The sequence below is a fragment of the Protopterus annectens genome, chromosome 1.part2 (assembly GCF_019279795.1).
Source record: "Protopterus annectens isolate FY-2018-M chromosome 1.part2, PAN1.0, whole genome shotgun sequence".
In the NCBI taxonomy this organism is placed as follows: Eukaryota; Metazoa; Chordata; order Ceratodontiformes; family Protopteridae; genus Protopterus; species Protopterus annectens.
This window is the reverse complement of record NC_056727.1, coordinates 1,081,779,985-1,081,806,655: the sequence shown is the minus strand read 5'-3', so window position 1 is coordinate 1,081,806,655 and position 26,671 is coordinate 1,081,779,985. Positions and strand designations below refer to the sequence as shown.

General features: G+C 39.7%; 1 protein-coding gene across 1 annotated transcript in view; it reads right to left on the bottom strand.

Moving 5' to 3' along the window:
* Positions 1-26,671, bottom strand: part of LOC122792239 (discoidin, CUB and LCCL domain-containing protein 1-like) — a 1,730,428-nt gene that overhangs the window by 1,134,079 nt on the left and 569,678 nt on the right. Inside the window, exon 2 of the mRNA XM_044059988.1 lies at positions 11,880-12,101. Coding sequence (XP_043915923.1) covers positions 11,880-12,101 — 222 coding nt within the window. The remainder of the gene's footprint in view (positions 1-11,879; positions 12,102-26,671) is intronic.

The following is a 26,671-nucleotide window of genomic DNA, read 5'->3' as shown; positions in this document are numbered from 1 at the left end:
TGGACCATTCACTACAGTGGAATGGGAGTTAGGTATTCCCTGGATAGGTAACAGCCATATGGCTAGTTCATTCCTGCCTAGGAACTCCCATCATCACTCAATTTCCTGGTGAAAGTTAGGTGATAGGGGAATGTGCCAACTTACTGGCCCTTGGAAGAGACCTACCCTTTCTCCTTGTGGGGGCATAACTTCCCTTGGGGGCTTCCCTGAGTCAGCGGTTGCTACCTCCTAAGGGTAAGTATGTCTCTCCATGCTAGTTTCCCCTCGGCTACTTAGTGAAAATGCACTATTGCAGCGTAAGCTTGGCTGACTCAGAAATGCACTGGCCGAGCACCACATGCTCCTGCTAGGTGTCACCTGTGAGGTGAGCCAGATCCCCCCCCCCCACCACCACCAGGATGGGTGAGCCTGTAGCAGCTGCTTATTCACATCCTCCTGGGCCAACTCCTACAGACACCCAAAGTCACTTGTCAAATTCGGGTCACTTGTGCCATTAGTCTGGAATTTAGTCAAACTCAGGTCACTTGTGCCATAGTTATGGCTTTATTCCTCTACAGCATGGAGCTGAATAGGGAAGGGTCTATTTAAAAATCTAGTTATCTGACGGATGTCACAGTAAAGTACAGTTGTGTACACTTACCATAAATGTAGATGTTCGAGTGTCTTCACTGTTGCAGTCATGACTGTAGGGTTCTCCCCTGCCGGCAGGCAGTCCTCAGTTGGCCAGAATCCCAAAGTCTGGGTCCGGCGTCGGCTGTTCAGCCATGCTCCCTGACGTCAGAGTGCCAGGAGTACAAAGCTGACAGCCGACGCCATGTTCTCCAGTTTTTCTTGCCCCAGATGTCAGGAGTCCCAAAATGAGTAAGGTCCCATACCCTTTGCAAATACACCTCAGAAGAATGGTGAAAGAAAAGGAACCACACAAAAGGAAAATAAGAGGGGACAGGAGGGAGGGAAACCCAGACTGCAACAGTGAAGACACTCGAACATCTACATTTATGGTAAGTGTACACAACTGTACTATGTTCATCATGTTTCACTGTTGCAGTCATGACTGTAGGGTAGAATCCCAAAGCAGAATGAAAGGGAGGTGGTCATAAAGTAGAAGGAGCGGCTAAAAGGCCCTGCAAGACTGCAGAAGCAAAGCCTGCCCTAGACTTAGAGTAGAGAGGTAGATTGTAGTGCTTTGAAAAAGTATGCACTGAACTCCAAGTTGCAGCTTCCAAAATGTCTTTGGTAGGAACTCCTGTGAGGAAAGCAGCAGAAGTGGCAGCAGCTCTGGTGGAATGAGTCCTTATACTCCCTGGGATTTGCTTTCCATGGTGTGAATAGCAAAATCTGATTCCATGAGCAATCCATTTAGAAATGGTCTGTTTTGAAATGGCTTTACCTTGGGAACTTGACGCATAAGAAACAAACAATTGCTTTGATTTCCTGATGTCCTTGGTTCTGTCCAGGTAAAAACATAGTTGTCTGTGTACATCCAAGGAATGTAAGATCCTTTCCCCTTTATTTTGAGGAGTGGGGAAAAAGTTGGCCAGTGAATAGTTTGATTTAAAGCCACTTTGGAAACCACCTTAGGCATGAAAGTAGGATTAGTCCTTAAAGACACCCTGTCTTGATGAAAAATAATATAAGGTTCCACAGCCATAAGAGCTTGCAACTCTGAAACTCTCCTGGCAGAGGTCAGAGCTAACAGGATGGCTGTTTTCCAAGATAAAAACTTGATGTCAGAAGTGGCAGCAGGCTCAAAAGGAGGTAAGGTGTGCTTTTCCAAAACATAGTTGAGATCCCAAGCAGGAATGGGAGGAGATCTAGGGGGCCTTAAGTTCTTAGCTCCTCTGAGAAACTGTCTCATGAGCTGGTGGGAAAAAATTGGAGGGTCTGTATTATAATGAGCAGAAATAGCAGAGGTATGTATCTTAATGGAAGAGAAAGAGAGACCCTTATGTAAGAGGTCTGTCAGGTAAAGTAAAATCAAAGGAATGTTAGGAAGAAGAGGATCAGAATCCTGAGCCTGCATCCAGGAACAAAATATTTTCCATTTTCCTGCATAAGATTTTCTAGTGCTAGGATGTCTGGCTTCTAAAATGACATCCATAACCTGCTTGGGTAGGAGAGAATGAATCAAGGAACCTGGATTAACCAGGCCGCCAGGCTGAGTGTTCTGACATGGGAGTGTAGAACCTGACCCTGGTGTTGGGACATAAGGTTCGGAGTCTGTGGTAAAATCCAAGGGGGCTCCAGACAAAGGTTTTTCAGAGTTGGGTACCAAAACTGTCGAGGCCAATTTGGGGCCAGCAAGATTATCATCTTGGGCTTGTCTTGTTTGATCTTTAATAATACCAGAGGAAGAAGCGGAAAGGCATATCCCGAGAGGTTTCTCCAACTGAATGATAGTGCATCCACTTTCCAAGCTTGTTCATGGAAAGTCCTGGTGCAAAAAATCTGTAGTTGATGATTGAGGTGGGATGCAAAGAGGTCTATGTGAGGACATCCCCAGACTGCTGTTATCATCTTGAATATTTCGGTGTCCAGCATCCACTCGTGTGGGTCCGAAAGGTTTCTGCTCAGACTGTCTGCCAGGAAGTTTTGCTTCCCTGGTAAAAACTGAGCTTGAAGGTCCAGATTGCAAGCTAGAGCTGTGTTCCACAGATCCATGGCTAGTCTGCAAAGGGGGTAGGAATGAGATCCCCCTTGCTTGTTTATGTACCACATAACTGTGGTGTTGTCTGTCCGTATCAGTAGTTGTCCTGGTTGTAGAAGATTCCTGAAGGCCAATAGGGCTTTCTGAACGGCTAACATTTCCTTTAAATTGATATGCAGGTGCTTCTGATCCTTTGTCCAAAGGCCTTGCAGACAGTTGCCCTGAAAATGGGCTCCCCAGGCATAATCCGAGGCATCCATGGTTAGTATCTGAGTGGCAGGAGGCAGGCAGAAGGGTTTTCCTTTGTTTAGAGTACATGCCTTGGACCACCAAAGGAATTCCTTTAGAAGACAAGGCAGGACGGAGATCAGTATGTCTAAACTGTGGCAATGCTGAGACCATACACTTTTTAGGTACCACTGTATTTTCCTCATATGTAGTCTTGCATATGGTACGAGAAGGATGCAGGAGGCCATGTAACCGAAAGCCTGCAGGAATCTCCTTGCAGACAGCTGAGTTAAAGTTGCCAAGGTTTTGAAAGTTGAAGCCAGCTATAACTGTTTTTCGTATGTCAGAAATGCCATCTGGGTTGTTGTGTTTAGAGAAGCGCCCAGAAAAATTATCTATTGTGAGGGAGTCAAATTTGACTTTTTTATGTTTACAGTGAATCCCAGGAACTTGAGAAGATTCTGAACAAACTGTAGATGCTGGAGTAAGACATCTTTGCTGTCTGCCTAAATAAGACAGTCGTCCAGATAAGGGCAAATTTGAATTCCCTTGAGTCTGCAATAAGCTACTACTGGAGCCAGGCATTTGGTGAAGACCCTGGGCGCAGTAGACTATCCAAAGGGCAGCACAGAGACTTGAAAGTGCCTCGATCCGGCCTTGAACCTGAGGTATTTTCTGCGGTCCTGCCTGATGGGAATGTGTAAATATGCCTCCTTTAAATCCAAAGTTACCATCCATGCATTTTTGGTCAGCATTGGAAGTAGCTGCTGTACAGTAAGCATCTTGAATTTTGGTATCTCTAGAAAAGTGTTCAAGACTGACAGATCCAGAATGGGTCTCCATGAATTTTGCTTCCTGGGGACTAGAAAGAGTCTTGAGTAAAAACCTTGTCCCATCTCTGAAAGTGGAACTAGTTTTATGGCTTTCATAGCCAAGAGAGCTTTCACCTGGTTTAAGGCCTCTGTCCATTGATGTTTTGGAAGATCTGGCCATCCGCTTGGCCTTGGTAGGGTATGAAAATGGAATTTGTAACCTCTTGAAACCACATCCAGAACCCACTAGTCTTGGGTTATATGAGTCCAATTTTGGTGAAAAAGAGAAAGTTTTCCTCCGAGAGGGGCTTCCAGGCAAGAAGTTCCTGCAGCCCAACAGAGGGAGTCATTGAGTCTGTTTCCTATGAGCTTGCGACCTGTCCTCTCCCCCCCCCTAGGGGTGGAAGCAGTCCACTGTCTTGGTCTATAAGAGGCTTGCATTTGAGGCCTTCCTCGGGAGCGTCTGTATCTACCCCTCTGAGGCCTGTCTGAATTGGGAAAGGACCAATTTTTAGTAGGCCAATTCCTACTAAATCTGGGTGGCTGTACTTGTAAGAAATCTTTAACTGTTTGCATGGATTTTGCCTTGTCCTCCATCTTTTTAATCACCTCTTCAGCTTTAGATCCAAACAAAACATTATGCTGAACAGGAGCATCCAATAATTTAGCTTTTACTTGATCTGGAAAATTTTGTTCCTTTAACCATACATGCCTTCTAATTACTGTGCCAGAGGCAGCAACCCTACAAGAAGCCTCCAAGACATTAAATCCACAGTGTAAACCATGCTTCCCAACTTGTTCAGTGGCATGCATTAAGTCATGTAATTCCTTATCATCTGCACAGGTGGAAATGGAAGTTAGCTTTTGTTTTAAAACAGACAGGAGAAATTGCTGGTATTTCAGCATATGAAACTGACAGTTTAAAGCCCTAATAGATAAAGTAGCAGAAGTGTACACTTTTTTGCCCCATTTTTCTAAAGATCTGGAATCCTTCTCAGTGGGAATGGGGTTTTTAGCAGAAGCGGCCTTAACTCCCTTAGGACCCTGAGAAATGGTTTCAGGGTCAGCAGTAGGGTTCTTGTATAAAAACTGGTGGGAATCAGGAACCCTGTAATATCTGTCAGGCTTAACAGGAGCTGGAGGAAAAGAGTCAGGGGTTAAGTTAGCCTCCGAAAAAGCATCATCCACAATATCCAAAATAGGAGGAATAGCCAGGGGTCTATGTTGGGGAAGAAGAAAATCCCTTAGTCTTTTCTTAGATTCCGAATACTCCTGTCCTTCCCAGTGGAAATGTTCCCTCATTTCATGCAAAGTTTCCCCAAAAGAGAAGTCCTCAGGGGGAGAAGCTGAAGGAATGGATTCCTCAGCATCAGAATCCTCATAAGGAGGGAAAGAATATTCCTGGTCAGAAGAAGAAACTGAAGAAACAGAAGCCTGATCAGAGGAGTCATAATAAACTTCCTGCCTTGGCCTTTTATCTGGAGGGGGATGTGAACCCCTAATCATAGTAAGTAAGTCCTCCGCCATCTTAAGTAACTGTTTCTGTGACTTGGGAGCCAGATCAGAAGAGGCCTGTGTTGCAGTCTTTGATTTGGAAGGAGTCTTTGCCTTTGGCTTTGCCTTTATTAGAAGCTGAGTAGGCCTGAAAACCCCTTCGGAAGCCGGTACCTGCACAGCGGCTCCGGACCCATCCGAAGGGGCATTGTCCAAAGGTCCTGCAACAGAAATATTCAAAGGCCTAGTTGGCTCCTCGTGGGAGTCCGTTTCGGCCATCGGTTCCGAAATGGCAGACGACAGGGGCTGCAAAAGCACCTCACTGACGACGACCGAACCTGAAGCTGGCTCTGCTTGTATGATATCATCTGATTTGGACATCGGAGGCCTGTCTTTGTCCTTGCGTCGTTTGTGAACTCCGGTAGCCGGAACCGTATCCGACGACATTTTGTAATTAAAACGCCTACCGAAGTAATGAAATGCAAAATCGTACCTTCATTTAATTGTACGTTGATTGAATCTAGCACAAAACCGACAACTAGCTACGTCGTGGTCAGGGCCTAAGCAAGGAATACAGTAAGAATGAAAATCCTTATGAGGTATTTGCTTCCCACATGAAATACAATTATTAACTTTTTCTGGCATCGGACTGGAGCAAGAAAAGTTTCAACGGGTACTTAGCTTTGAGTAGGAGAAGAAAGTCTTCGGACTGAAGTTTGTTCAGAAAAAATTGTCAGGAGTCAGCCGACCGGCACTTGCGAACTGCTATCACCGCACGGCAAGAAAGACTGGAGAACATGGCGTCGGCTGTCAGCTTTGTACTCCTGGCGCTCTGACATCAGGGAGCATGGCTGAACAGCCGATGCCGGACCCAGACTTTGGGATTCTGGCCGACCGAGGACTGCCTGCCGGCAGGGGAGAACCCTACAGTCATGACTGCAACAGTGAAACACGATGAACATCAACAGTGTTAGGGTATGTTACATTTTAACATTCGTGATTAGGGATGGGGCCATGTTCCAGTCTAGATGAGGATCAAAAATCACTGCATTTGTTTAGAAACAGTTAAAACACAACTGCTTTTGCTTGAACTGTCACTTAATCCCACAGCTTAACACAAGGGCAGTTAGGAGAGTGTGGAGTAGTTGTTCAGACCTGAGGACAGTAAGGTCATTGTAATAAATCTGAAATTCCTAAGCAACATAGTATCACAATGTTTAAGGAAAGAGGAAAAAAAGTCAGGACACACATCTAATTTTCCAGTGACCAGACCAGAGTGGTGAGGTTTTGAGAGTTTATTCTGGATCATGAGTGTAAAACATCTTTAGGATAGCCCATGAATCATTACAGACTACCCAACTCAAGATCTTACTTCTGAAGCTTCTCAAAGAGTAGAACATGTGAACACTACTATGCTCCTGAGGGATGTGACCAGGACCTGGTTCGGTGGGTATAGTAATGCACATTCTCTCCTTTGCCCTTTTTGTTTGAATACTTGATGCATTGTGTTACAGTACGGAATATGTTCCTGCACTTAATTCTGTATGTGTTCTATAGGGATCCCAAGCCATGAATGAAAAAAGGGTCTGGTGATAGCCCAACTACCCTCTAAAAGAATTAAAATAAAAGTAAATAAATGTGTAGTTTCACTCCTCCTGTTCTAGGCACCATCTGGAAAACTGGATACACCAGAAAGATGGACAGTTCTCACTGCTTCAATAGCATAGCGGCACACCAGCCAGACTGGTGATCCAGAGGGTCTAGGTTCTAGATGTAGCTGAACCATGCACTTCTTTAGTACTGTGTTCCTGGGCTGCTACCAGGGCATTTGGCTCCAAAGTTTCCAATTGATAATAGCACTGTACTTGAGTTCTCTCCTTTCCATCATTGTCTGGCTACAAGATTTTCTAAAAGCTTTGAGCACATCTACTGAGATGTAAAATGAATAAGACTGAGTTCCTAAGCTTAATTATTTGCTACAGACCACATTTCACGCCACCTTGTTAAAACAAACAAAATATTGTCTTGACAGCAGTATTAATTGTAACCTGACTGCATCTTACAAATCTAAGTGGAACAGCACACAACATAGTAAAATGCACTCCAAAAATATGTGGGAACTCAGAATTACTCAAAATACCAGACAAGCACTCACAAAATCTGCATTTCTCAAAAGAGACCCTGAACATCTAATCTTTTGGAAAATATCGGACAGGTAGCAGTCCTAGGGACAACAGAAACTATTCTGTCTTGGATCTTTGAACTTGTCACTGCAGTTTTCCTTCTCGTGTAAACATTTGCAATATGTACACTGTATTTAGATGTACTGAGCAGGGATCATATGAAGCTGTACTGATTCCTGACATGCTTAAGTAATCCATAATGATGCACATGTGTGCTGGTGAAACAATCTTAATGGTATGTCTGAAATTTTCCTTTGAGAACTGTTTAGTGTTAGCCCTGAGCAATTTTAATTTAGAGTGTAATACAGTTATTTTAGTGTTCATTTTACCCAGGTTTCATTTTTTGCCTTCTATACGACTGTAATAAATTATCACAAGATGTGAGGAAAAACAGAAGTATGTGAACTGTTCTAACAAAATACACGAGAAAGATATATTGTCCTGTAGTAAGCTAATGCTTAAATGTAACTACGGAAAACAGGCAAGTCTAGCATATTTAGTATGGTAGATCAGATCGTGCTACGGTTTTGAACTAACATCACTGTTGGTAAAATGCCACAGCTCTTTAGAACCTGATAGTCATACAACGGTTCCAGTGATCATTACAAATTTTGCTGCTTCCCCTGTGTGCTACACATGGTTTGAACATTTAACAAATACTTCATTCTCTTCTTGAGAGAAGTTGAAAGGCTGCTTTCTATGGTATACAGTCAGGCTGTTCTCTAAGATGGCTAATATGGACAAAACACACACACACACACACAAAATAATAATCAATACATATCAAAGGACCACTCTCTTTACATCCTATATGGATGTTTATCTTAAGGTCACTAATCAACACTAGTTTGTTCTCTACTCAAAAACTGGATTTCAGGAAATTCACCTTGAATGTGATGCCTGAAAAGTAAATTTCCTGAAATCTGTTTTTCATTCCCACAGTGAACTGAATTTGTGACTGGTGATCTGATGGTAATATTGTTTTGTTCAAGTCGCTTCCAATTATGTTAGAGCTTCCTGTAAGCTTGTGTGTCTTTCTAAATGCCCCATTGCTTTGGACAGACGCATGGCAATGGTGACTGCCCAAAGAGGCACAGCTACACTTGAAAGCATTACTGTGTGTTGGTAGACTGTACCTGTATTATTTAATAGTTGTCAGGGATGCTACTCTTTCAGCTTTACAGATGTTTTGGTGGGAGTATAACCATTCTTGAAACTTGTTAAGAGGTTCGTATATATATATTTTCCTGTAATAATGTTACTAAATGGAAGTTCTTGCATCAGAGCTTTTCACTAACAAGGTTATTTACTTTACTGTTAATGTAATTAGATTGTTCCATATATTCTACTTTTGTAGTGCATGAAGCACAGTGATTACGTTCTGATATTTGGAAAATGACAAACCAGTTAATAACCAGAGTGGCATGCAACCTGACCTTAACAATTAAGCACCCCCTGCTAAAGTTGTCAAGGTTGGGCCTACTGCCAGGCAGTAAAATCTGCCAGTACTCACCAGCAAATACTTGAAGCAATAAAAGATTTGTTTCTGCCTGCAGTCCATACCAGTAACGTGTCCCCAATTTCCTCAAACTTAGTTGCTAGAATAACAGGATATGTTAGCATTCATCTTCTGAAGGATGCAAATTCTGAAACTTAAATGTATGTCATTATTTAGTGACTTCAATCCTCAGTGATTTGTCCAAAAAAACACAGACTTTATGAGGAACAGACCAAAATATGAAGTAAGAATTTGGAAATCCTGTGAAAATCTGGACAGTTGAGATCTATGAAAGGTAAGTGTAAATGTAACAGACTGCATTACACTACCTCTTTTGACAGTGCTTGCTAAGGGTTTTACGACTTTGAAAGCCAAGGGAAACACATGGTGATTTTCCCCCTGTAACTAGTAGTAAATGGAGCAGATAAGTAAAACTACATGCACTACAATAAATTATGACCATGTCACTGATCATAACCTTTAAGTGTTCTCGACATGACTGCCAAAATTCACCTCTCGAGAGAAACTCAAGAGGTGACTTTCTTGCATTGATGTCTCAAATACATAATAAGAAGGTTATGATTGGCGACCTGATCATGATAACTCAATGTTAAGTATGCTTAACAATAGTGCCCCCATCAGAGTCAATGTTTGTATATATTGTGTTCTAACATTATTGCTTATTAATGTCTGTACATAGTGTGTTCTAACATTAGTGTTTATTTTTCATGTATACACAAATTTTGTTGCTGTTGTGATAGTGTTTGTAATTCATGTAAATGTGTAATTTTGCTATTGTACTTCTGGAGCTTTTCTCCTCAGGCGTCTGCTGAAAATGGGTACATACCCAGTCAGACTTTCCCAGTAAAAAAATGACAAATAAAATAAAATAAATTAAAACAACAACATTAAGGAAATCAACAGTTACTCCAAATGCAGAAAGCACTTCTTCAGCCAAGCCAATGCTCCTGTTTTAACACAGGACATATCACCTAACCTGTCTCCTTTCCAAGTCTCTTCTTTTCCCTCAAGATTCACTGAAGATTGATCCACTTTAGCAACTAATGTATACATGGTACATTACACTCTGGATGATTATACATTGCACTGTGCTTTTCACTAGAATACATACACACAATTTTTTCTCTATGTAGTTAGTCTGAACCATTCTGCTGTTGATTACATTTCTGTATTTTTTGTTCGTGAAATGTTTTGTATTTCACCCAGGATAAGCTAAAATTGATCAGTGTTGATCAGTGCACTACCCTGGTAAACAAATATAAATAAATAAATTCAGTAATAAATTAATGAACACTGCTATACTCTGATAATGGATCTTTAGAAACTAGAAAACAAGGTACTGTAGCTGGTGATGCCAAAAAGCTATTTTTCAATAACCACAGCAGGTAAGACATCTGAAGCTACCACCAAAGAATACTTTATCAGTATACCACAGCAGGTGTGTATCTTCTGCTCAACACAGTGAGAGAAGATGTACTTTTTGGAAGAACTAAGCTCTGGCACAAGAGCTGGGAGAGTACCTCAGCGTATTACAGTACGAAATGGTTACTTATACAATTGTAAAGTGGACCAAGTCATACATTTCAACCTCTTAGAACTAGAAATCTGGACAAGGCCAAAAATATTGGGGAAAAAAAGGCTCACAATCAGAAACAGATTTTAATCACTGCTCTTACAAACTCAGTAAGTTGTTATAATAAAAGGATTTCTGTTACCATGCATTTTTTGAAGGATATGAAGTCCGAAACTCAAATGCCTCTAATTATTTAGTGACTTCCATTTTCAATGATTTGCAAGAAAATCATAAGAACAGACCAGAAATATGAGGCAAAAATGTGAATATTCTGAAAAAATCTCTAAGAGAAGTGTGGTCTAGGTTTAGAATCTCAAAAGAGGAAAATAAAAAGTTGTTTTATGAGATCACAGCCAAGAATGACGTAGCTTTGGATATTTTTTTTTATCTACTGACCACGGTTGCAGTGTTTGGGGGAAGGGTTTACTATCCACAAAGTTAATTCTCTCTATGTTGCATCTAATTCAGGGTAGCCTGCTTTTTGAAGACAAATGTAATGGGCTACAATGAGATCATTTTTGTAACTGGCAGCAAGTTATGCATAAATGAACTATTTTGCAGAGGGTGCTACAAGCGTGGTCTGTTTTGCTGTCACATATATCCTGGGTATGACAACAGATGGGATGGGTAAGGCCAAAAGGTAACCAAATGGAACAGATTATTTTGATCACAAAAAGAGAAACTGGCTAGGCTTAAAATAGTCAGCAAGGACAGCTAGCCTAGTACTTTCCTATGAACCTATATGATGAATGTCAGAAGATTACTGCAAAACTGCAAGGGCAGGAACAGCAGCTAGCATCATTCATTCTACAGCAGTTTCCATAGTTCACAAAGGGTGTGTGTGTGTGTGTGTGTGTGTGTGTGTGTGTGTGTGTGTGTGTGTGTGTGTGTGTGCGTCTGTGTGTGTGCGTCTGTGTGTGTGTCTGTGTGTCTGGTGGTGTCTTACTCATTAAAGGCCCATGACATAAAAGCATTTCTGTCCGGAGGCAATGCTATCAGGCTTTTAGCATGATTATTTTCTGCTATGGCACTAATCTTTATGAAAAAGACCAACAGAAATCAGAATGCCTTGAATTATTAGATCAAGACATAATATTGTCAACCACAATTCATATACACCACCACAAATTAATACATAGCATTTAAATTAACATGACTGACCTTTAACATTCCACCTCCTCCATAAATGACATAGAAATGTGCGCTACTGCTGTGGAAGGAGTACAGATTTAACCAGTCAGAAAACAATCCCAAAGTACATTCAACATAAAATATGTAGTGGAAGCATATTGGGGAGAGTGAGTCATGTCTAATAGGCACATTGCATTGTTTAATAAAATATAAATATGACACAAATGTTCAGTTTCAGGTTATGTGGTAATTTTATAAATACTTTATTGATTGCCTTAAATAAATTTCTTACCATAATGTCTCCCATCAAAAGGCACAGTGACAGATACAGAGCCAGACTTGCACTGATCAGAGTGTTCCACGTCAAAATCACCAAAGACCAGCTTAATCCCTTGGAATGGTGCCACATTAACCTTCCACTCACACTCTGTCTGGTTGGGGTAGGTACCGGGGTAGTTTCTAGAGGCCAAAGTGCCACTTTGAGTGCTTACAATGGTATGGCCACAACCATTTCCTATAAAACAAGACATAAAAATATTTTAAACATATTAATTCATCTCTGTAGTCTGAAAAGTTGAATGAAATATACTGCTATCACATGGAAGTTACTGAGCAATACACTTGATTATTCTAATTCAACAGCAGTCAAAAGATATTTCTTTAAATAAATTACAAATATAATTAAATAAAACTTGTAAAGCAGCCTTGAAGCAGAAAGAATCCTTTCAAGAAGTAGCTATAACCATGACTACTGCTATGAAGCAGTTAAACTTCCAAGGATAACAGGGCCTGAATTCAAAAGGCTGCTCATCACCTTAAAATGGAAATACATCTCAGCTGGTGTGTCTTCTGTATGGAGTTTGCATGTCCTCCCTGTGTTCACCTGTGTTTTCTCTAGATGCTCCGCTTTTTCTCCCACATTCCAAAGACATGCAATGTGGACTGGATACTCTACATTGTCTGTAGGTGAGTGTGCATATGTCTGTGTGGCAAAGAAGAACAACTGCGGCAGGGCTTGCCATTCGGCAGTGTGAATATTGACTCTAAATGACTGTCAGTGTTGAAGAGACAGCCCGCAAAAATGGGAAAAAGAAGTTGTGGGTGGGTGGATGGATGAATGGACCTAGATGGCAGTAATGATGTCTCCCCTTTGGTCAGCCCTCATCTCCATGCCACAAATTACCTGAATGGCACAGTAATGAACAGGCTCAATACCAGGTTGGGGGGATTGTTGGTCAACAGGAACTGGGGGGGAGAGGGGGATCACAAATAAAAATATAAATAAAAATCATCTTGCATACTATGGTTCATCTTCAATAAGAACCAAACAGTGTGTGTTAAACATGACAACCAGTACAAACATACAATAGGTTTATGACACTCCTTTGTAATTCAGAGGTGTTGGCTCTGACAATGAGGGTAAAAGCACTTATTAGAAGCAAAAAGACACAAGTTTAATGGGAAGACCCAACATGGGTGAAAAAGGATTAATGAAAAGAATGCCTACTCACATCTGTCGGGGAAGGGAAGTGGTACGTGCAAGGAGTGTGCTGTAATGGGATTCCAGCATATGATAGGAGTTGAAGTGTCATTTTGGCAATGCTGAGGTACAGAGGGAGGCAATGTTGTGTGGGTGGTGACATCTCCCTCAATATGCCCAAATATATGCCCAGTCACTTCACATCATCTTGCGTATCTGGGAAGCAATCCACTTTCCCCGACAGTCTCCTGCTCCCATGTCTCCACTCACACAGCAGTGAGGTTGTCCTCATTACGATGAGGCTTTCCTTGCTGGAAAATGGGAGGGAACCTGCTTAATTAAGGGTTATGTGTGGTTGTATCTCAAACACTGTGAATCTACTTACTATATATATATATATTTAGAGAGAGACAATCAATGGAAAAGCACTAAGGGACTAATATCACCAGTGGCTGAACTTAGCAGTGAGTCTGCAAAACTTCTGTTACATCTTGACTTACAAATCCCTGAATGTTCAACCAGTTAAAAACATGTTTATATTATGTGATTGAACAGTGAAATGTTCGAACACGTAATAATCGAGCCCTAAATGTCGAAATGATGTAATGTCAAACGACAAATAAAAACACCCAAACAAACCATAACAATGCTTTAAGCAGGGTGGCAAGCCCCCCTGCACCCAACGCTACTTAAATATACCAACTCCGAGACTGCACTACAGTGCAGACAATGGAAAATTTCCATGTCTGCACTGTACGGAGATCTCCATTGAACCGTTCAAAATTCTGACGGTTCGACATTTAGGGCTCAATTATTACGTGTTCGAACATTTCACTGTTCGATCACGTAATACAGACCCCCAAAAACAACCAGTCAAACCTTGTTCATCTCAGAAAAACATCATTTAAAGGTACTTTTTGCAAGCAGCCAAACCCACCTGTACCTCCCCATATGTGTGAAATCACCCCCTCATACCTCCCTTACTTGTATATACCAACTCTATCGTAAAACAACCTCAGAGAAATTTTGAAGAAAAAAAAGAGCCACTGCCAGCAAACACAGAGACCACATGATAGTAATGTATTACAAAGAATAGCAGTCAAGAAGTTCAGCATCAGGGGATGAAGTCAACCAGATGGAACTTTCTCAAATTTACATTTGAGGAGTAGTGAGGAAACCATCTTCCATGTGTTAAAGCAGTCCACAGCAAAAAGAATTAAGTCAAGAAAATGTGCAGTACACTCAAGTGTTTTCAGAGACACAAAGTAGCAGGCTACATCTGATCAAGTCACATTTAAATAACTACCCTCGATCAATGACATACACATAAAGCCACTTTATAGTAAACACAGTAACTGATGGCAGGTAAGGACCACTAGACCCTCCCCATCCTTTATTTCTTGTTTCATTATGCTTTTCTTCTTATCAGAAATAGCTTTGACTACAACACACTGTACTGATACCACTTTGAATTCTGTAGCTGTTGTTAAATCAACGAAAACACGAGAGCCTACACTCTGCATCCAAAGCCCTCTCATGAAATCCTACTTCTCACTTCCTTACAGTCGTTATCCGCTTATTTTCAAATTGTGCTTCTTACTCACAAACAGTTTTTCTCTAAACATGCTGTCATCTTTAATTTTATTGACTCCCTTAAGATACAGGAATGTCTCTGACATATCACCAGTGTCTCTCCTTTCCTCAGGTGCATACCTGCTAAACTCTATTAGTCTTTACATTTAAGTATTGTACGACAGCTCTGACTATGTTGTAATTGTCCTTGCCTTAGTTTATGTACATGCAGAGCTGCAGCCTTCAAAACTTTATAATGTACTTAAGATTAGGGGAATCACTATTTGTTCAAAACTACAAGACTACCCTCTTTTCTGATAGTGCTCTTCATCTGCACCCCAGGATACCACTAGCCTTTCAAACACTTCTTTGTGATGAGTTTCTACATATCCATTCATCCATTTACACCCACTTTTGCGTGGGATAGGGATGTCACACTAACAGTGGCAATCATGAGTCTCTATGCAAAATACTCAGAAATCTGTTTTTAGATCTCTTACTAACAGTGCTTCTTTTCCTAATGTGCAGACATTCCCTGGATTTGTTCTCTTCGAATATGAATCACTTTGTATGTTTTGGCATTAAACCCAAGATGCCCTATATTAGAACATTCCTGCAGTTTTCCCATTCTGCCCTCACTGTATATGCACTCCATTTTATATGTTATCATCACCTCATCAGTGGTAGCATGGCATTTTAGAACTTATCAACCCCTGAAGCATAGCATTTTACAACTTAACATCACCTGGACTGTGAGATTTTAAAACCTATCACCTGTAGCATGGCATTTTAGATCTTAATATCACCTGCAGCATGGCATTTTAGATCTTATCATCACTTCTAGTATGGCATTTTAGATCTTAATATCACCTGTAGCATGGCATTTTAGATCTTAATATCACCTGTAGTATGGCATTTCAGATCTTATCATCACCTATAGCGTGGCATTTTATAACTTGTCATCACCTGTAGTGTGGTATTTTAGAATGTGTCATCACCTGTAGTGTGGTATTTTAGAATGTGTCATCACCTGTAGTGTGGTATTTTAGAATGTATCATAACCTGTAGCATGGTGTTTTAGATCTTATCATAACTTGTAGTGTGGCATTTGAAATCTTATCGCCAGCTGTAGACTGGCATTTCAACTTGTAGTGTGGCATTTGAAATCTTATCGCCAGCTGTAGACTGGCATTTTAGAACTTATCACCTGTAGCACGACATTTTAGATCTTATCATCACCTGTTGCATGGCATTTTAGATCTTATCATCACCTGTTGCATGGCATTTTAGAACTTATCACCTGTTGCATGGCATTTTAGATCTTATCAGCTGTAGAGTGTCATTTTAGTACATGTAGTATGGCATTTTAGATCTCTTCATCACCTGTAGCATAGTATTTAATATCTTATCATCACCTGTGTCATGGTAGTTTAGATCTCATATCCTATAATGTGGCATTTTAGAACTTTTCACCTGTAGCATGGCATTTTAGAAACTATCACCTATAGAATGGCATTTTAGAACTTATCATCCCTTGTAGCATGACATTTAAGCTCTTATCATCACCTGTAATGTGATGTTTTAGATGTTATCACCTGTAGCATGGCAGTTTAGACCTTGTTATCACCTGTAGCATGGCAGTTTAGACCTTATCATCACCTGTAGCATGGCAGTTTAGACCTTATCACCTGTAGCATGGCATTTTATGACTTATAATCTCCTGTAGCATGGCATTTTATGACTTATAATCTCCTGTAGCATAGCATTTTAGAGCCTATCATCACTTCTAGCATGGCATTTTAGATCTTATTACCTGTAGCATGTCATATTAAATCACTGTATGTTTTTGCATTAAACCCAAGCTGCCCTATATTACAACATTCCTGCAGTTTTGCCATGGCTTCTTTCACTTCTTCTGCCCCACATTGTATATGTACTCCATTTTAGATATTACTGTCACCTGTAGCATGGCATTTTAGATATTATCATCAGCTGTAGAGTGGCATTTTAGAACTTATCATCACATGTCGCATAGCAGTTCTTCCTTCCAATTACACTACATTGCCATGGTTGATCCTGTCATCGCCTTAAAAGGGTCTCCACTAGTAAATCCCACTCCCTACTGCAGACACCATTAATCTCCTCTCTCTGTGATCTGCTACACAGTCAGCATTTTATGTAGATTGCCATCTTGCTACTCGCTTGAACATTCTCCAATTACTGTACTAATCTTCTGAGATTTGCCATGTCAAATGCCCTGTACATCCTACAAGTTATATAAGCTACATATACGGTAAGTACATCCCGCATATCAAACAGAATAGCCACATACTGCAGAAGGATGCCTTCATGATTATACTCCCCATTTTCACTTCACAGCAGCCATGACAAATGGCTATGAGAGTTACCGAAGTATGGAGACTGTCTGGCTCTGTGCTCCTTTTTCCTATACTTCAAGGCCTATGATACATTTATAATCAAGCCTCTACATTATATCATGCATCAGTGGGGATGATTAAGGCTATGAGCTGCTACATCCTGTATTCTGGGATTGAGTCTCTCAGTCTCTACTTGTCTGCCATCTACCACTCAGCATGTCACTTCACCAGACATTACTCACATGGGCAGCATGCTGTTTTACTGAAAAGCTGCTTCAGTGAATGTTTAGAAAATGTCTCATCTGATTTACAGTTTTCCTTGTCCCCACAGTTAGTATGGCCTTGCTATTGGTTTTCTTTATATAAGAGGGTGCAGGGACCTAACACTTGCAGTAATGTCAGATTTAACAGTGGGAAAAGGTAAAACTATACTGCTCAGGGCTTTCAACAAGCACGTCTTTTGATAAAATGGCATGAATCTCTCCAAGGCTACTTCTGAAAAAGAGCACTTGTAGGCTTACCTAATTAAAAAAGTAAATAAGTAAATAAATAATTAAAAACTGAAAGTGCATCTCTGTCTACAAGTAGTTTTCCAGTCTGTAGAAGTCACCCAAATCAATCCCCCCAAGCAGGACCATCACAGATTCTTACCTCAAACAGCTCTATTTCATTACTCTTACCACTATCCAAAATCAGTGGGAATGGTGTTTCCATATAATTTTCTGCTCATCTAAGATTTCTGAATTACTTAATAAAAACCTAAGGACTTTTATAAGGGCCATAGCAGGGTTATGGCAGTATTCTCTTTTACAAACAACATTTTACTAAAAATTGACATATACAAACTTAAAGGAATGGTACTTCGCAACCTATTGAGGGCTTTTAACTCTGTTCAGCATCTTAAATCAGGCAATCAATTATTTCACAGTAAGAGTCGGGGTTACAACAAAAAAATTCTTTCTTATCCAATCAAGGCTGGCAGGGGAGTTAGCAAGGATCTGTTTCAGGACTTTTATATATAACCTTTATAAATGCATTTGAAATCTACATTGCTGGTATTGCAATACTCTTCCGATGGCTTCATAGGTTATTACTAAACTTACTGCCAAAGAGATCACTGAGAAGCTAAGCCACATCACCCAATACTGGTGGGAGACTAACTGTCTCCTTTGAGGTAGATTTCCCATGTATCCAAGGTAAAAACTTATGATCACCAAATGATACAAATTTAAAGCTTATTAGGGAAGAAGTCTGCTTGATACTTTATTTATTTATTTTACATTTGTTGACCGAGACAGTCTGTCTGGGTGTGAGCCCATTTTCAGCGGAGGCCGGGGGAGAAAAGCTCCAATAAAACAAGAACAAAATTGACAGGTACAGTGTCGGTTAAAGTTGTGTTTGTGTGTGTGTGTGTGTGTGTATATATATATATATATATATATATATATATATATATATATATATATTTTTTTTTTTTTTTTTTTTGAGGGAAGGGGTCCATTTTTAGTTGATCATTTGAGTATACTTAAATACGTGTACATATGTATACCCTTACAAAAGAAAAGGAATTATCAAATTATACTTTTATTGTAGGTAGCTGATAGGTGTTAACAAGTGGGAGTGGGGTCTACATGGAGCCTCTAAACATTAGGGGATGAAATTTGATGTGGGCTTATGTGGTATTCTGGTAATGAAGTACCAGGAATCAGCAAAAACAACCTTGAATGCTTTTCAGAAATCAGCTTGTCTGTGTTTCTTTTGCAAAATTTTCACTCTTCTTCCTTATTTTTTTACTTTTTAGAGAGATTGAATAAAAAGCATTCTTTATTAAAAAATCATTGTTTTACTTATATTTTACTTAAAAACTAAATAAAAAGTGACAGACTGTATTTATCATTATGCAATAGGCAGTACTTCAGCACAATGGACAGCTCAGTGTATCAGGGAGGGTGACAGAGCCACAAAGCCAATTTCAGTAAAAAGCATTCAAATAATAATAGTAATAGTAATAATAATAAAAATAAATGACACTGTGTGGTAAAACTTTGCAATACAGTTCATTAAAGTCTACAGATTTTACAGTTTACTTGATAATGTGCTTATACATTTCCATTACTTTTGTCACTCTGTTTTTTAAACATATGCTTCTGAATAGTATCCCAGATTTCTACTGGAAGGAGAAAGAGTTGCATGCTATTTGATATTTAGACTTTATACACATTAATGTCCAGCATTTTGGCTGGATGTTCCTACTTTTCAAGGGCCTATTTTTGAAAAGAAAAAAATTTTTTTAACATTTTCACATTTAAATACAATATACATTGCATACATTTTCCTTGCTACTATCATCAGTCCTTACAAAAAATTGCTGAATTCCTGCCTCCCTTAAACCTCACTCCTCTTCCTCCAGAACATTATTATGCATGTATTGTTCCCACAATTTCCATTTACTTCTATGTATTTTGCTCCTTCCCATTTAAAAGATCCCTCTTCCAGTTCTTTTATCTCTTTTATTATATTCAATAACTCTAATACAGATGGTGTAGACTTTGATTTCCATTTTCTAGTAATTCCTTTTTGGCAGCCAACAGAATTAAACTTAATAAGGTCTTACTATGTATAGGCAATTCAGATCCTGTATCCCAGCTCATAAGAATCATTCCCTTACTTACAGACATTTTCTCACCCAATATTTCTGATAAGAGTAGTCTGTAGGGGATTTTTAAAATCTGTCAACTCGCTACACTTCCAAAACATATGCTCCCAGTTACCTCATTCTTCTCCATTATACCTCCAACATTTGCTATGTACCCGAGGAAAAACTCTTTGAAGTCTGCTTAGGGTACAAAAATACCTGTGCATACACTTTCAAGCAAAGATCCTAAACCTTCTGGCTTTGACTGCATACTTGGGAGCCATACATATGCCTTCCCACTGTTTTCTTGTAAATTGCTTTTCTAGTCTCTCCTCCTGCTTTTTTCTACCCTCCTCTGATTGATTCTGATCGTTATCATGCAATATTTTATATGCAGTACTGAATATCCCTTTAACAGCAGCTTCTGCTCTAGTTTCAACTTAAAAGTCTACCAGAGCAGGTCTTCACTCAAACTTCCCCTATCCCTTTCTCTTTGCCTGCACTCTGAAATCAAGTTCTGGTAGGGAAGGCAGTCTCTAGCCAGCAGTCCAAATGTCTTCTAGGCCTCACCCCACTCTACTACCTTTCCTGTTTGAGTTATTTGCTCCCAATATCTTGGTTTCTTTTCCAGGTTTTTTCAGTACATTCCAGTTCTCTCTCACCTATTTTCTGTACCCCTACCTGCAGTCATCCCTATTGGCAAAATCTCTTTTCTCCATTCTCATATTGGCTTAGTTCTTAAAATATTTTCTGCTACTCTATAAATATAATATTCTGTATGGTTATTATTACTCTCCTTAAAGATCTGCATCTGAAATTCCACTCTCTCTGTATTTCTTGAACTTCCCCATTGTTTATCATCATCCAGTTTCATTTTGAATTACAACCTTCTGCTTGAGTTATGTATATGAGCCTTAACTGTGTAGCTGTAAAATTTTCCTTCAAATTAGGTAAACCTAAACCACCTTGTTCTGTTGGAAAGATCAACTTATCACTTTTCATGGGCCGTTGTTTCTATTTTTTTAATGTCTTGCAGGCTGAGAGGTAAGATACTAACCATTATTATTCTACAACTCTTAAGGGATTTCTGTACTAGAATTTATGACTCGTTGAGCCTCTTGGCTGAATTTGTAACACTAGATTTTTTATAACAGTGCTGGAATGTTACAATCTTTATATATCTAGTTATTACATAATCCTTGGTTTTGCTAGAATGTTGTACTTTATGGAAATGTGTTTTTCTATATTCCTTGAAGAGGCTGTAGCTGGAAAAGGAACCTTGAATCTGGTCTACATACCCTAAACAAATAAAGACCAGCCATGGCTTGCTACTTTAATCCCTCATTCTGTTACTGATCTTGACTGACATAATTCACAACAAGGTATCCACACTGCTTGAGGACTGGTGTAAGTGACTTACTTAGTCACACGGTATACATATGGGTACAGAGGAAATACAATCTAGGACTATAGGCTGAAGCGGATTCCCAACTCTCAGCTGCATCCATCTACACTATACTGCTGGTGCTCTTCTTTGGAAGGGATAGTGTCATATAGTCTACCAGCTGTGAAGTGTCCTTCTTTGACCTGCTCCCACTTTTTGAAGAGGAATTGCTTTTGCGTTTGTCCATTTAGTGGGGATACCATCATCTCCCCATAATTTACCAAATCTGTAATGTGATTTTACAAATTCCTCCTTTAATTGTATGAGAAATTTGTGATGAATCTCATTTGCTCCCATTATCTAAACCATTACCTTTCCAACACGCACGTTCTTTCATGACCATTTTCTGTATGAAAATGCTGGCATCAAATTGTTTACCTCCACGTCTCCCTTTTTGAAAAGAAACAAACAAAGCATCTAGTTGGTATTTTTTACCTTTTTCTGTCACCCTCTATCATTCCCTCTGTTTTGTTCCTCTCACATTTTCCTACTCTCTTACATATCGTGATATGTCATCCTCCCTCCTAACGATGTCGGTTACATTTTCTAGTATATATATCTTTGTTCTTCCTTGCTTTTTTCCCTATAACCTTCCCACCTAAACTCCTTGAAAGTGACAGTTCTTCCTTTACCTTTGCTTTCTGACAAATGTCATGTACTGACAAGTGCTTGTGTGACAAACAGCACATCTCACACAGATGTCAGTGTTACATATGGTCACACACTGCCACACCATGAGAAAGTCATTTTGTCTGAAAACATTTTCGCAGCAGTCCTCAAACACCGGGCCACGGACTTGTACCAGGCCGCACAGAAACCGGCCGCACAGAAACCTTTTAGGTAGGGAGTGAAATGAAAAAGTGAATGTGTGTATGTATGTGTGTGGATATGTTTATGTTGTGTCTGCGTGTGTCAATGAATGCATGCATGAAAGCAGAATATATGTGTGTGTGAAAGCACAAGAGACTGTGTATGACACAGAGTGAACAGTGAGATTGATGGAGCCATTATTTTACACTCGCTAAGTAGCACTTTTGTTGTTTAGTGAGTGTAAAATAAAAAATAAAATAAAAAAATGTGTGTTTCTGTCTGCGTGTGTGAGTAAATTATTTATTTATTTATTGACATTTGTTAACTAACCGGGTTGGTCCAACTGGGCTTGTGGCCCATTTTCAGTGGAGACCTGAGTAGAAAAGCTCCAAAAATACACAATGCTCCAGTTACAGTAGTTTACAGTACTTAGGAATATTAAAGTCAGAAAAGGGATTACAGAAGAAATTTGTTAACGGGAAAAATAAACAGAAACAAGGCAAAGCGTATGTACACAGTTTTTGGTCCAAAGCTTATACAGTGAAATAACAATAACAACATACTTACATATATGCATAGGAATTAATCCTTCAGCAAAAAAAATTTATTAAAGTTCAGGAAATATCTATTAGATACAGACGTGGTTGAGAGGGGAAGAAATATTTGGAAATATGAAGGTATAAGGAGGTTAAGTTGGGTCTTGGCAAGGGAAGGGTTTGGAGTTAAACAGAAGAAGTTTGAGTTACTTTCTGAAGTGTGATGGATGGGTGATGGTACATATATCAAGGGCAAGTTTGTTCTAGGCATGGGCAACAGTGTGTTTGTCTAGAAGTTTGCCTACTGATTTCTTGGGTTGGTAGGTATCTAGTGATTGCTGGTTTGAAGTACGGAGGGTCCAAGTTGGGGAGTAGATAGAGACAAAAGCAGAGAGAGCTGGACATGATAAGGGTTTATAAAGAATAGAATGTAGTATTTGAAATTGTGGTAGCAGTAATTGTTGGGGTAGTTTGAGCCATTGGAGAGAGTTTAGGGCAAGGCAGTGATGTGCATTGTAAGAAAGGTTAGTGGTGCATCTAGCTATCTTATGGTAAGTTTGTTGAAGTTTATTCAGGGTTTTGGCTTGAATGTTAGTAAGAACTGGGGCAGCATAGAAAAGAGAGGGAAGGAGGAGAGCCTGTGGCATGGGGGGGGGGGGGGGGTAGAAATTTTTTGTTACGATATAGTAGACCAAGTTTTCAGTGCGTCTTTTTTATGCATTGGAGTATGTGCATGTTGAATTTCAGTTCATCATCGATGATGACTCCCAGGAGTTTCATGTGAGTTTCAGGTTGGATAATAGTATTAATAGAGGATGAAATAGTAAATGTCGATTTGTGGTGAGTAAGACAGCAGGGGAGAAAGAGCAAGAGTTTAGTCGTTTTAGGATTAAGGATCAATAGATTATCAGATAACCACTATTCAGTGGATAGAAAGGCATTTTGGGTTAGGGTATGGAGTTCAGAGATATTGTTTGAAATGGACATGAGGGTTAAGTTGTCAGCCTATTGGATGAGGGAGGACTGTGTACAGGATATATAGAGATCATTGGTAAAGACATTAAACAGAAGGGAACCTAAAATGGAACCTTGAGAACTCCGGTTGGGACAGGAATGAATGAAGAGAAGGATGAGAGCCATTTACAGATTGCTGTCGGCAAGATAGGCAACTGGAGAACCAGGTAAGGGAGGTAGAAGATAAGTTGAGCTTAGCAAGTTTGGATAGCAGTAGCGGGTGGAAAACCATATCAAAAGCTTTGGAAAGGTCTAGGAAGAGACAAGATATGAGTTTATTGTTATCTATGGCCTCAGCAATGGTGTGAGTGAAGGATAGGAGAGCTGTAGTTGTACTGGGGTTAGGACGAAAACCATGCTGGGTGGGAGTGAGGAGGTTGTGGTGGAGGAGGTAGTTATGAAGCTGAGAGTGAATGCATTTTTCAAGAATCTTAGAGAGGGGGATAGTATAGCAATGGGTTGGTAGTTATGGATCTGTGGAGTTGCCACCTTTATGTAGGGGAATAGTGAAGAAAGATTTCCATAGGGTAGAAACAGTAAATTCTAGAATTGATCTGTTGATTAGTATGGATACAGGATAGGCAATGGATTCAGAAGCAACTTTGAGGTAGGTTGTCAGTGGATAGTGAGCGAGGTTTGAGTTTTAGAAGAAGAGATCTGATATAGGAAGTAGAGCCGGGAGAAAGGAGAACAGATTTATGTTAGGAGAATTGGAGGGGTTGGTAGAGAGGTTGTGTTGCAACTGGAAGGTATGAGAGTTTGGATTGTGTCAATAAAGTGTTTATTGAGTAGGGTAGCGGTTTCTTGGACGGATGTATTGGGATAAGGGCATGGGGTTAAAGGACAGCCAGGGGAAAGAAGCTTGTTAAGAGATGACCAAAACCTCTGAGGACTGGATTTGCAATTAAGTTGAGCAGAATTGTAATAAGACTTTTGTCTTTGTTCGTTTGTTTCTTTGTAAGATTCCTTAGATGTCTATATTTGTGTAGCGAGGAAGTCCGTTTGTTTTTAACCATGCTTTCTAGGCACTATCCCATCTGTACATGAGGGATCTGGTTTTCTTGGAAAGCCAGGGAGCGTAATTTGACTTAATCCTAATCTTCCTTGATGGAGCAAGGGAGTTTAGGATATTCAGAAAGATGGTATTGAACATACTAACTGCGTCATTGAGAGGGATTTGTCTAAGGATGGACCAGTCAATGTTGGCAAGAATGGGGTTGAATTGGGAGATGTTAAAATTGTGTGCATGAAAGCAGAACAGACTGTGTGTGTGTGTGTGTGTGTGTGTGTGTGTGTGTGTGTGTGTGTGTTTATGGGTGAGAGAGAGAGAGAGAGAGACAGTGTGAAGAGTGACAGCGATCCCTAGCGGCAGCAGCAGCATGAATTATTAAGAGGGTTTTAGTACCTCGCGACCACATCTCTCAACCTCTCGCACAATAAATCTAGACAGAGCCACAAATAACAAGGACATATTTTAAATTTTGCTCTTATAATAAACATAGAAAGTTGCTCAAATAACCACTGAAATCCCTGCTTCCATTTCTAACATCCTATCTTTGTGAAGTGGGGCTTTCTGCAGTGAGAGCAACCAAATCAAAATTATGGAGCAGACTGGACAAAAGGAAAACACTTCGGGTGTCATTGTCTCCCATCTCCCCTAGACTGGACAGTCTCATTGCAGGGAATCATGCTCAGGGCTCCCATTGATACTGCATTATGGCGAGTTGTATTTTTTATGCACTTTATTATGCTTTATTTGTATGCTCTCACGATGGCTGGTGTATGGAAAATGGTCTTGTACGAAACCAGTCCTTGGTGCAAAAAAGGCTGGAGACCACTGTTCTAAATAACTGCACACTGAAGCAACATTTGTGAACCACATGCAGGGAAACTATGTTACAGTGATTAAAAATAGAATTCCATTTTCATGAAATGAGATTCCAGAAATTTCACCATTTACTGCTGGACAGTTTCCAACCATTTTCATCACAACATTATGATTTTTAGTGTGGTTATACAAAAGCAATACTGAAACAGATTCTAAGTATATAACACTGAAAAAAAGCAAGTTCATAATTTTATAAATAATAAGCATAAAAATTCATATAAGTCATTGGTCCATGAGATTTTATTGGTCCCAACACCAATTTCCATGAAATATCACATTTTACCAATACTCAGACAGCCCAAGTTCTGGAATATTAAAATACCCTCCCTCTCCCCCCAAAAAATGGAGTAACAGTATTTTACCATATTACATGGTGGTCACTTCTCCCAAGATAATCATATCACTTCCATTTCTGAAATCCTTTCCTCTGTCACATTTATGTGACTAGGTCAGGGACTGATTGACTTAAGTTTGTTAACTAGGCTGGCAAATTGGTCCAAAGACTTTTACCCGCCATGTCCTTAGTCAGTTGCAGAAACTGTACAATACAATAAACAATACAGCAGAGCAATAATTTATAAATACATGTTACAGTATACATACAAAGAATGCTAAAGAGCAGGGTGAAAGTGTGAAGTGATGGTAGTCCTACAAATTAACATTATTAACCTGTCTTCTGTGAGTCTTAAGTTAAGGATGTGAATGAGCATATAACTTTGTTTGAACTCCTTCACTGTACAAAGTAACACTTGCTTTAGGCCTGCTTTGTCTAGGGTTACCAAGAATTACTCTGCTGCCAAACGTTTCAGACGCAAACATATTCCAGATCGTGACTGATACACTTAGTTCCTCCAAAAGCAATATTACACAATAACAGCTCATCGTTATTCAAAAACAAGCACGCTGATTGGACAGCCCAACAAGCATTCCCATTGCAAATTAACCATATACCAATAGAAAAAAGTCCTGATGCTGGAGTACCATTGAATGTTCAGACTTTCTATTGGTATATACTTAGAAGATGTTGCAAAATACAAGAAAAATCAGGTGTGTTCTGCAAAACATAAGACTCAGAAGCATATCTCATTTTCTGAACCGTCCCTCATAAAATCTTGGTAGAAAAGCAAAACAGCAACAGATATTCTCTTTTCTCCATTGTTTCTCCTGCACTGCACTGATATACAAGTATGGGAATGCAAGTCCCATATGCATGCACAGTGTTATCAGTAAAGAAGGAAGAATGCACAGGAACACCACGACACCCTTATACAAATACATTATTTAAGAAAGGTAGGCAATTCCTTTATTAAGTAATTCTATTGTATAA